Raw genomic sequence first — 12,534 nt, 5'->3', positions numbered from 1 at the left:
GGCAACTAAGCCTGGTTCCACCACAAATGAGCTGTGTGGCCTCAGGGAGATCTCACATCTTCTCTGGACCTAAATTCCCTCAACTATTGGAAGGGGAAACCACCTATCCCACTGCATTATGAAAACTAATGTTTAGAACGGACACCAAGAACCTGGCTGAAAGTAGGCACAAAATAACATTAGTTCTCTTGTTGTCTCAATAAATAATTGTATGCCTTCATTGGGTCAGACACAGTTGTAGGCACTGGAGATGTAGCAGAAGAAAAAGTCAAATGCATGTTCTCATAAGGCTCTTATGACTCATCCCTAGCCTCTCTAAGAACAGAATGTAAACCCCAGTTTTTTTTCTCCCCAGTGAAAAATACACATTATGTCCATCTACAAATTGTGCATACAGTTGTAAAGGGGTTAAGGATCTCCTCTCAGGACCTGAGATTAAGAATCCTGCCCCTATATCAGTGTCTTCCGAATTTGCTTATTGAGAATGACTCAGGGAACATGTTATAGTCAGGGCCCCACTTCTGATTTACCAAAACAACAATACACCCAAAGGAGGGGATTAGGAATGTGGGTGTCATTAAGTGTCCCAGGAGAATCTCATCATCAAGGAAAGACTTAGAGTTCAGTCTCCAGCACACCTGCTTTTCCTAGACTTACCCAACCTATTAGGAACCTATTACTTCCTATTAGCAAGTGCTTAAGATTTGTGAGTATAAAATGAAAAATATTCCAATTCTAGGCTACAGAGGTAAATGCTGTACCCCCACAAACTTCCTAGATGACTCCAATACAAAATATCAATCCCAGTTTATCCACGCAGAAGTATTTATTAAAGGACCACCATGTAAAAAAAGTGTTTTTTGTTTTTTTTTTGGTTTTTTTTGTTTTTTTTTTTTTGTTTTTTTACAGAAAAAAAAATCAGAAAACAGAAAGAGAAAGCAAGAGCTCAGGCATCACAAGGCCCTGATACACATCTACTGATTGAGCCAAAGCCAGGAGCTGGCACGCCCCAGCTCCACTTCTTGGTGACTGGTTGAACTCTCCTATACCTGAATATACATCACTGGTCATCAAGGGGGCAATCGCAACCTCGAGACAAAAGTGCAAAGTACATCTACCGAAGTCTGGTTAACAGCATATCCACCTCCATGTAATGCACAGGTACATTCTTAAAATTTTTTAAAAAGAAACCCTGAGCAAACATTTTACAACCTCACACAACAGTTAAGGCAACCATGCATCTAGGAATTCTGTAGCAATCCCAGATTCAAGTATTCTATGCCACAGTCACACAGACAGTGGAAAATCCTGGAAGCCCTAGTGTGTTACTGTCCAAATTATACCTCCAAGACGATTGTTTGTACTTGGAAACAACTCTGCCCTTGGGCCCTATATCCAGACTGCAGCTGAGTAAAATGTGCTCCTAGCAAGAGAAAGCACTGCTCCCTCTCTATAAACGAACAGCTCACTGAAGAGCCAATTCGGGATCGGAATGGCCCAAAGCCACAAACAAGCCCCTGGCCCAGGCATCCTCACAATTTAAGTCACACTAGAAACGGCTTTTTCTTAGGCTTCACAAAACAGGTCAGGACTCCCCTTGGCAAATAAGGCCAACTCCTTTCAAGGACAAGGAAGTTTGTTCCCCACTCCAGTTAAGCTCTTCTGTGGCCTCCCACATGGTCTTCCCTTTTCTGTCCACAGGCTCTTGCCTATCGTTCTCCAAGGTAAGCCTTTCCTAATCTGGGCCGCTTTCCTTATTTGACAACAATGACTCAGTATCCAGAGCTTGATACAAGTCCCTTTATAGAAAGTAACACAAGAATTTGTTAACAGCTTTCTTTTGGATGCAAAACCAGTGGCATTTTTAGGCTATCTTCATCCTCGGGATCTGGACTAACCTGGAAACCAAGGGTGTATATTTGCCATAGCCATATGGCACACTCTTGTATAATGCGGCCCCAAGAGCCCACCTCTGGAAAGTTACTTCCCCCTAATTCCATCCAAATGCCTACATTCTACCCATTAAAATTATTATCTTATTTCTGTGAGACCCTCATTATCAGAAGATTTGTTAATAGAGAAAATCCAGGGGTGCCAGGGTGGCTCAGTTGATAGAGCTTCTGAAACTCTTAGTTTCTGCTCAGATCCCTATCTCCAGGTTCCTGGGATTGAGCCCCACATCAGGCTGTGCACTGGCAGAGTGGAGTCTGCCTGGGGCGCTCTCTCGTGCTCTTTCTCACTCATGTGCTCTGCCTCTCGCTCTCTCAAAACAAATAAAAATCAAAACTTAAAAGAAAATCCAAATTGAGGAAAATTTGGCACAGCACTATGTGTGGGGCATAGTAACTCTAAAGAACGGTTTGACAGTTTCTTGTAAAATTAAAACACATTTACTATAGGACTCAAAAACCTCACTCCTACTTATTTATACAAGAGAAACTTCTGTTCACACAAAAAACTTATAGGCAACTATTTATAGTGGTTATTCACATCTACCAAAAACTGAAAACAACCCAATGTACTTCAATTGGTGAATGGATAAATAGTGGTATGTCCACTCAGTCGACTACTACTCAGCAATAAAAAGGACTGAATGGATACATGTAACAACATGGGTGAATCTCAAGTGCATTACACTAAAATGAAAGCAGCCAGACTCAAATGGCAACAGAATGTGTCATTTACAGGACATTCTGAAAAAGACCAGAGTGTGAGAGCAGAATTCAGAGCAGTGGTTGTCAGGGGCTATGGGTGAAAGGTAATTACAAAGAGGCAAAAGGAAACTTTTTGGGGTGTAGCAACTGAACTTGATTGCATGGTGGTAAGACTGAATATATTTGTCAAAACTCTAAGAGGCACAAAAGATACATTTTATGATATATAAAGGATACCTAAATTTTAAATTTAACATACTAACACAAAAAGAACACTGAAACAGTTTAAATGATACTTCATCTGAGACGGAGAAACTAAGAACTTGTATTTAACCAAATTTAGATAATTGTAAATATGTGTTCTTAGACCAAAATAATCCATTTTTTGTTATGTAACTTCTGTAAGATTTAGATCAGCAGGACAAAACCTTTCTCATTTCACATCTGACTCTTAAACAGTCTGTTTACATAGATCTTTCTCCCCCAAAATATATTAGGGCAACAATTTTTGACAAAGACTTTATAATCCTTAGATGATCCTAATATGTTTCTTTGGTGACTATCAAATCACCATCTTAGGTTGATTATTGTCCTCTTTAACAGTTATCTGGCCTAACTTAGCCAGATCTTCTCTGGGTCACAGCCGTATGATAACATCCGTTGTCCAATGCCAATTTCATAGAGTGCTTGAAATTTTTCTTCTTTGGCAAGATCTGAAATTTGTCTTTGCAATCAATTTATGTATTGTATGGCTGAGTTATTATCAGACCATTAGAGAGCCCAGCCAATGAAACAGTGTGTATTAAGTGGCAAGTAAATTTTGGGTGGGGAAATATCATTAAGTGATGAGACTTAAGTGAATATACACCTGTTATGAAAACTTTTACTCCCCTCTGTTGCCTCATAACTGCAGGGAATCAGATAATCAACTAATACATTTAAAAGCAAAGATGACTCATATTTTACCAATCACATTTGGTTGGTTTTATCCCAACTCTGAGAACCTACATTCCTTCACTGAGCACCTATTATATATGACAGTATATTACAAGGCCATAAAGATGGGTTAGACGCTTTCTTAAGTGTGGCAGGAAGGAGACATCATTGCCATCATGTTGTCTAACATTTACTGTTTATTGAGCAATGACCAGAATGGGTCCTAAGAGCTTTACTGATACTAACTTAAGTTTCTCAACATACCTATGAGGTCATTACTATTAATACTCTCATTTGCTAAACAAGGAGTCTCAGAACTATTCAGTAAATTGCCCAGGTGCACACAGCAAGTCTTCGGCAGAGTTGGGGTTCACACCCCGTCTAGCTGTGGAGCTTGTACATTTAAAGACAGCAACAGCCCTCACAGTCTGGGGCCATTCTGCCCCCAGCTCTCCAGGTTAGCTGGATCTCTGAGATTTCACACCCCATTATTAGTCTATACACATCTGTCAAATCACTGAAGACTTGGGATTTCCTGGACAGAATACCATATAAGCATAGCAACAAGGGCAGCCAAGGAGCAAAGGAACTGAACTTGGCAGCTGGCTCCTCCCAGCCTCAGTGCCCTTGGAAAAAGTCTGAAGGCAATGAGGCAGCTGCCCCTGGCACCCAACAGCTGCCACCCCTTCATGCTCTTCACTCGGGGAGGCAAGCTGTGCAAGCAGCTTCTTGCACCCACACTTTAGACAAACCAGACTAAATATAGCCAATGCTGCTCTCATGAGCCAGCTCAGAGCTGGGAGCACCGCTACATTCCACTTCAGCAAATTGGGGAGAAATCAGCTCGATTTACAAGACAGCAGCTTTCCTCGCTTGCTCCTGTGGTTTCAAAAAGACCATACCCAAGATCCGACTGGGCTGTGGGGAGTGCTGAAGGTTTGGCCAAGCAGCTAATAGAGCCCACAGAAAAAGTAATAACCAGATAGGACTCAGGAGCATCCTCATTCACTTTCCTGTCCATAAAGGGCTAAACAAGCACAACACCAGGACCTTGGGGGGTGGGGGTGGGGATCCATTAGGTGGAACATACTCTACACACACCCCTGTTTTATGCCTTTCCCCCCATTCCCCAGCCATCAATATCCTGGTCCAAAGCTCGCTTGATGCTACTCCTCTGGCAAGGCTATCCCATCCAGTTCAGAACTAGATGCTCCATTTGTTCTCAGACCTCCCACATCACGTTGTTTGTGCTTTTACTTATTAGCACTTCTATCATTCCACCTCATCTGCTTCTTGTCTCCCTTCAGCAAAGGGATGATGGGGGCGGGTACAGAACAGGCTAAGCTCCCTTCTTTATTGACTCCTCCCCCATTTAGTCAAGTTCCCTGCACACAGAAAATGCAAAACCTCTACAATGCCAAGGAGTTTGCAATTCCCTACCTTTCTCCTAGTTAAAGGCACAACACGTGACACTCCCTAGAGTTCAAGCACCAGCTTCAGACCCCGGGCTGCCCCTCCGGTAGGTCACCACAGTATCTACCGTGACTCAGCGTAACAGAACACGGCAACAACGTTCTACATGATCTCCCCCTATGAACACCAGCCCTCGTTTCTTCTGGCTCCGGAGTACAGCAAGACAGGAGAAGGAAAGGGCCAGGCCAGGCCAGGCAAGAATAGGATTAAACTGACACCCTGTCTGAACTGGCTGAGAGGTCCCAAAGAAGTGACAGGAGTGGCAGGAACCAGCCTCGGCAAGCACAGTGGCAGGGTTTGAGGCCCCACTTCTCACACTCTAGACAAGAATTTTTGATGACGAGCTTCGATTCACCACTCCCAGGTCTTAAAAAAAAGTGATTAATACAAGCTGCTGGTAAAGTCCAATCTTCTGGGCCAGAGAACAAAATAAATTTAGAAGGAAAAAAAGAAGGAAAAGGAAAAAAAAAAAAAAAAAAACCCTTGGGGATAAGTGAAATGGAAGAGAATCAGGCAGTTAGTTGAACAATAACATCACCATGCACAGGGAAGAGCTGCTTATGGAAACCAGTCTACATGCTCCTACCGCTTCTACAGTCCTACTCTGTAGGTGAACACAGAGGGGAGTTCTCCTCTGTGATCTAAGGAGCTACTGGGGCAATCAGAAGCATCCATAACCCTACCCACTAATTTGTTGTCTTCCCTCATTCAACAAAATTCACCAAGGGTCTACCATGGCCCAGGCTGAAGACAGGCCCACCTGCAGACAGCACAAGCACCACCAAGTACAAGAGGTGATTACAATGTTCTCAAGAAGAAAATGCACTTAGAAAAATGTCGGGGGGGTTAGAATGGAGGGCCATCTTCCTCCTTGTTCCAGGTTTCATAAGAGGGGAAATCCACGCGGACACTTCTGGTCTCTCTCCACTCTCACAGGTTCTTTTCAGAAAGGAGACAACTATAGACACACGTCTATGAAAGGGAACAAAGCATATGTGGCTCTGTTCTCTCTCGTTCCCTTTGAGTCCCACCTGCCTGCTGCAGGAGCCCACGTTCTCCTGGCTCTTCAGGCTGTTACAGGGGCAGGTACCTCCATGAGGAGTAAGTTCCCTGCTTGGGTGCAAGATCAGCAAGTCTGCTTTATCATCCAACCCATAGCCAAACAAACCAGCCCGAGGAGTCCTGTAATAAAGACATTTTTATCTCCCGTTGGGAGTCTGTGACCTGGTTCTGAATTCAAACAGGATAGCAGGATAGAGAGCCATCACTTACAACAGCTTCTCTTTGCTAGGAGTGTTTGACTATCTCCTTTGCCCTCTCCTCCAGCTGCTGTCATGTATCCTTACAATACCTTGGTCATGGGCAGGTGTTTTTTTGTTTGTTTGTTTTGTTTTTTGTTTTTACTCTTTTGCAGGAGAGAAACTACAGAACCTGAACCTTGAATGACTTAGAGGCCATTTGATAGCCAGTTTGTTCATTGAGGATGGGAAATTCAGATTCCTTAACACAGATGTCATTTAGAGCATATAACTTTCCATTTGAAATCTTTAGGGAGGTGAAGTGCTGAATATTGCAAGTCATTTTTCTGCCACGTAAGAGAGACAAGTCTATTACATCTGGAATAGAAACACTACAATGTTTATCTACTCACTTTTTTAAATGCAGCTCTAAGGATGAAGCAAGCAGGAAAGGGAATGAGAACAAAGAGTAGGAATACCCTTCGCTTGCTTCGGGGCATTTCTACTCCATTCATGAACAATTCCTGCAGTCCTCTGAGTGCCAGGCACCAACCTTGGACTACAGAGATGAATAAAACACTGTCCATGATGAGTCCACTTTTTCTGTTCCCTGTATAATAACGCAATCTATTTCTGTTAAAAACATCACCTCACGGACACAATCATCTATACAGTCTGTCCATGGAGAATGGATTACTTTGTGGTTTCTGCGTGCTACCTCCTCCCTGGTGGCCCTAGTTTTTCCAGCTATTTGGGGTAATTTACTACAATTTTTTTTTTTCAAAAAAGACAATGGATGTAAATATAATCCCAACCTGAATGCAGACCATGCATTCTATGGCTGGAAGGTACAACTCTAAGCTGCCCAATTGCCCATAAATGCAAGGCATGGGTCGCAACCAGGCTAGGGAATAGAAACAGGATGTCGTAATGAAATTCAGAGAAGAAAACACAACCCAGGGTGGCCATAAAACATAGGACACCTCTTTATCATCTTAAACTCAAGGCTACAGGTTCAACAAAATGAATCAGCTCCCTATTTGTTCTTAACACTTTTAATACTTCTAACACTTTATATTTAACACAAGGTCAAGCTTACTTAACCAAACAGGTTACACATGATAAAATAAAACACCTTCTAATTTGCTAATTAGACTTATGTGAATAAGTGAAAATTCAGAACACAAAACATGCCAAATAGTAAACCTTTTTTTTTTTTTTAAAGGATGGGAATACAAAAACATTTACTAAGGATCTATGTTCTAAGTACCTTCCTATAAGGCCTCTCCTTTATTAAATCCTCTCAACTCTCCTAGGAAGTAAACAGTAGTGTGTCCTTTTTCCCAGACTCAGAAACTAAAGTTCAGATGTTAAGTAACACATATTGTATTTCCTATTCCAGTTCCTCTGGCAAAATTCCTTCTCCCAATCAATGTTTCTCAATGAACTTAGGGACATGGGTTGTTACCTAGTTTGGGGTTGTGAACTTTGCATGGGATGGCCATGCACTGAGGGACATACAGCATCCCTGGCCTATGGACAAAAAATAGGAACAACAGTCCCAATATATCCCAGCCATGAGCTAGGAAGTTCAAGACTCCCTGGATGAGGACTGCTCTATCAGATTCTTTGAGTATCAGGACTAAAAACTGAGGAGAGGGGAACTTCCTTTAAGAGTCTCTCCTACCTTCAAATCTCTCAGAAAGTCCTTGATTTTATGACACCTGGGCTAAGAAAGCCCCATGCACACTTATGGAGTCAGTTACAAAAGTGGCCATGAGTTTATTTCCCATACATTCCATAAAGCATTTACTGAGTACCTACTAAGGGTCTGGTACTGTGCTACTGGCTGGGAATATAAGGTCCCAAGCCCCAAGGGGTTAGTTTTATACTCCAGTGAGAGATTAAGTTTGGAGATGTTAAAATAGGTGTAACCACAGGTACTAGGGAAGCTCAGTGCAGAAGCCCCTCCCATAGACTAGGGCAAAGAGCTGGAAGGCAGGGCTGAGTCAGGTTCGCAGAGGAAGTGAAGTTTTCCCTGAGCCTTTAAAGATCAGGTGAGAGCAGCCAGGAAGAGCCCAGTCTAGGCTGAGCAAACAGCCTTCGCAAAAACTGAGCTAGGAATCCTATTTGCAGCCAAACTTTAAACTACTTCCTTCATTCCTCAAGTGGAAACCTCATTGTGATTCAAACTCAGGATCTCCTGTTTACTAGACAAGCACTTGAACCAATAAATCTCTACAAAATAAAATAAGCCTCTGCAGTCCACGTGTACTTCATTCCAAAGCCCTTGTTTTTGCAAGGTCTGCCTTTGCTGGTATAATAACCCATCAGACAAGAAATATGACTAATTTTATACTTCTTACAGCAAGCAGGACATTCTTTTCAAATGCACTGTGGACTGGCAACCATGGGAGTGTCCCTCACTTGGGAACACAGAAGAGTGAAGAGAAAAAGACGATAATCAAGGTCAGCTGAAGGGTGAGGCAGAAGGAGTGCCAGCAGGTCAACTTACCCTTGACCTGAAGCTCAAGATGATCCTTATCCTCTGTTAGCTTTTTTCACTCATATGAAGCCTTGTTTCACTTACCATCAACTGTACCAATGCACGAAGCCTGATTCTCACATTATTATATTTGCACAGGAAGCTTATTTTGGCTATTTTTTCAAAACCATGTATGCTATATATGTAATATAGAAACTATATATGTGAGTATATTAATAAATAGGTAACTAAAAGTAGCCAACTGGGAAACTCTGAACCTCAGCCCAAAGGCAATAGTTTTTTGAGTTAACGTGCTGAGCACAGAAACTGGGTTGTTGCCACTTCAGGTGGTTAAATAATTATGAAAGCAGGAGTCAGAGTAGTTCAATTGTTCTCTCCTGGGGCAGGAAGGGGTGAGGGAAGCAAGCCCTTGTGGCTCCCTCTTGCCTCCAGCCTGCAAGGAACGGGCTCATTTCCCCTTGGCAAGGAGCCAGATGCGGTAGGCGGGCATGCCCTCATTTTCCTGCCCCAGTTCCCCTCTTACCTGAGGCACACTCAGGAACCATAACTCTGCAGGTAACTTCGGTCCCATAATTATTGCATTTTTATCATTCAGGCACACTTTGACCTCCAATTTGACATAACACATCTGGTCCACGTATATTTCCCCATAAATTACCCTGCACACAAAAAAGTCTTGTGTTCCAAGGTAAGATATTCTGAAGTAAAACTTCGGGATCCCTCACAAACCTCCTGTCCCTGCTTCCAACCAGGAGGTTCAGGAGAGGCAGTATCGTAGAGCTCCAACCGCAAAGCCAAAAGGCCAAAATCACACTAGAAAAAGAGGAAGGTATCTTCAAAGGAACGGATTCACCCCAACGGAAGAGGCTGGCTAGTCTTTTTTATTCCTGGCGGATTCCATTTCTTTTTTGTAAACTTTGCTAACCCCGGGATGGTGGTATAAACAGAGACAGGTGTAGGGGCACCTCCACCCTCTGAGTACATCCGCTGCTACCGCTGTCGGGTGCGCATGATAGGGGCCCTGGACCCAATCGAAGTCCATGCTTCCCGATGACGCACCCGGCCGGGGGTCCTCTCCCACGTGGGGGGAGGGGGTGTTACAAAATGGGCATTCCCAGTCCTGCGGCCACCCAGCCCGCCCCGGTTAGAGGGGACAGCGAAAGGGACACCTCGGAGCTGAGACCTCATGCCCGTCTCTCCGATTTTCCCACTTCCAGCACATCGTTTCGCATCAGGGGTACTGTTTGCCTCCAACCCCAAAGTCCTGCGCACCTACATGTCTTTCTAAAGCAACTGAAGAAAGCGTCTCTTCGCCTTCCGGGACTCAGGTGAGTGCCAAGAGGTGTAGGAGGAAAGGGCCCGCTCGCCACCACCCTCTTTCCTCTCCTCCCCACGTTCCCCAGGATTCATCAGGGATGTGTGTAGTGGGGTGCGCGGGTTAAGAGGGAGCTTAAAATGCCCAAGCGTCCCTTACCTTCCACAGCCATTCTCCTAGAGCTTCCCTAACGCATGCATAATTTTCTCGGCCGAGGTACTCCTCCTGCCCCGCGCTCCCCCCTCCTCGCGCTTTCGCCTAAATATTCTGCGCTCATCTGCTCCAGGACCAACCTGCCGCGGTCACGCAAAGCGAGGCTGCCGGCTTGGCTCGGCGCAGGGCGGCCCGGGAAGTGTAGTTCTCTCACTTCCCTCCGACCCGCGAGAGCACCCCGAATCCTCCGCGGGGAACTGCTCCGTCTCCACACTCAGACGGCAGCTCCGGCCTCAGCCCGCCTAGGCAGAATAATCCCTCCTGGGGGGCGTCTCGCGGGCAGAGCCATCGACCCCCGGACGTGGCGAGGACTACATTTCCCAGGATGCCGTGCGCTGGGTTTCGTTCGGCGCTGAATAGAGACCCGAAATTGAGCTCTTCGCGGACAATTGGAAGTGGGTAAGCACCTGGCAGGCAAGGGTCGTGCGGAGGGCAGGGGGTAGCTGGGTCTGTGGTGGAATCTTCTGGGCCTGTTCGCCGGCGTGCTTGGCCAGTCATTTAGTAAGGGGAGCAGAGCTCCGGCTGGCAGTGGTTCCCGCCTGGGCCAGAGAGCCGCTGCCCGGGTGCGGTTCAAACTTGTTCCTCTGCGCCCTGGATTACGCGGGATTCTGGAGAAAACCGCCAGGTGACGTAGCCGTCGTCTAATCCTCCAAGTTGTACAGGTGTATAAACACTTAAAACGGAGTGGGGGATGGCTTGAAAACACTGAACAGGCATCAGCCTCAAGGGGTTATTGAGAACCAAATCCCACCTGAGGATGTCAGATGATGGAAGGCTGTCTTGCTTCCCAACTAGGAGGCTTTCAGCTTGTTTGGCCTGGAAGCCAGTTGACAGTCTGTGGTAGGGCCTAATAATTAACAGCGCCTAAGAATTAGTGTCCTTTCAACTTCTGACCCTGTGTCCTAACTCCAGGTGTTGGGTTGCTATAAGCAGACAGGGGAAAGAAGCATGTGGAGGGCAATAGAATTCCAGAGCTGGTAAATACTGATAAAAATGACGTTCCCAGGCTCTTTTCTTTTCTTTTCTGTTCTTTTCTTTTCTTTTCTCTTTTCTTTTCTTTTCTTTTCTTTTTTCTTTTCTTTTTCTTGCATGTAGAAATGTAGATGCAGTTATGGCTGGTAGAGATAAGGGAAGGGTCCTGCGGAAAAAATCTGATTCAGGACTGCAGTAAGACTTTTAAAGGTCTTGAGCTTGAAAGTTGCAATGGTTCTATATCGTTAGATATATCACTATCCCTATCTATCTAAAAACTACTCTGGAAAATAAGGAAGTATAAAGATTTGATTCTTCCCAAAAGATGACTAGTTAGATTTTGTCTTGGTCATAAATTTTTTTTAAATAATTTTGTTTCTGAGGGTGTACATGCACACCTGCTTTTCTGGTCATGAAGTATGTGCCTAGTCCTGCTATCTGGTAATATGACTGTGTCTGGGTCCTTTTTTTTTTTTTCCTTTTATTTTCCCCTCCCCCTGTGTCTGGGTACTTTTAGAATACCTGTGTGTAACCATTAAATGCCGTTGGTGATACTTTAACTGTGAGTCCGTAGAGCTGTGTGCAAATCAAACCCAAGATTTCCATCTTTGGTGCGGTAGCCAGAGACCTTTTCAGTGAGACACAGTGGGTATTTGCCATTGGTAAAATCATTTTTCCAACTTAATATGCAACCAAGCATTTTAAAATCTGGGAGGAACAAGGGGCACCTGGATGGCTCAGTTGGTGGAGCACACAACCCTTGATCTCAGGGTTGTAAGTTTGAACTCCATGTTGGGTGTAGAGATTACTTAAAAAAATATATGGATGGAAGTGAAATCTGGGTGTTTCTCTCCCCTTTCATGTATGTAACATCACCAAAGCATTAAGTTTTTCCTTAGAATGTTTGGGAAAAAAAAACCCAATGGGCAGGCAATATCAGTGGTTCTTGACCTTGTCTGTGCACCAGTCTTTTCCAAGCACACATTTTAAAGCTTCAAGTTAATCTCACAGAATCTGGATTTCTGAGTGTTTGTATAGGGACAATTAAGTTTTAAAAACCCACAGGTGATTCTATGTGCAGTGAAGGTGAAAATCATTGGTCTGTTTTTAAGCTTTTAAGGATCTGGGCGATACTAAAATGTAAAAGTCCCTGGGAGCACCTGGGTGGCTCAGTCGGTTGAGCTTCCGACTTCGGCTCAGGTCATGATCTCAAGGTTTGTGAGTTCA

At 44.3% G+C, this 12,534-nt stretch overlaps 1 protein-coding gene and 1 long non-coding RNA gene across 7 annotated transcripts in view; one reads left to right on the top strand and one right to left on the bottom strand.

The window, feature by feature from the left end:
• SAMD12 (sterile alpha motif domain containing 12) overlaps nucleotides 1-10,451 on the bottom strand; it is a 389,558-nt gene extending 379,107 nt beyond the window's left edge. Inside the window, exon 1 of one of the 2 annotated variants that reach the window (XM_086695947.1) lies at nucleotides 10,282-10,451. In XM_086695947.1, the coding sequence (XP_086552073.1) occupies nucleotides 10,282-10,294 (13 nt within the window). In that variant the 5' untranslated portion in view covers nucleotides 10,295-10,451. Of the gene's footprint in view, nucleotides 1-9,330; nucleotides 9,483-10,281 lie in introns of those variants that run through there. The other variant, XM_086695946.1, reaches the window with a different exon arrangement.
• LOC147571878 (uncharacterized) overlaps nucleotides 10,424-12,534 on the top strand; it is a 256,853-nt gene continuing 254,742 nt past the window's right edge. For all 5 annotated transcript variants that reach the window (XR_015247017.1, XR_015247021.1, XR_015247020.1 and 2 more), the window contains exon 1: nucleotides 10,424-10,734. This is a non-coding gene — a long non-coding RNA (uncharacterized LOC147571878). The remainder of the gene's footprint in view (nucleotides 10,735-12,534) is intronic.

The sequence above is a fragment of the Puma concolor genome, chromosome F2 (assembly GCF_028749965.1).
Source record: "Puma concolor isolate L17-30 chromosome F2, mPumCon1.1.hap2, whole genome shotgun sequence".
Lineage (NCBI taxonomy): Eukaryota > Metazoa > Chordata > Mammalia > Carnivora > Felidae > Puma > Puma concolor.
The sequence above is the reverse complement of the archived record's forward strand: the minus strand, read 5'-3'. Positions and strand labels throughout refer to the sequence as shown.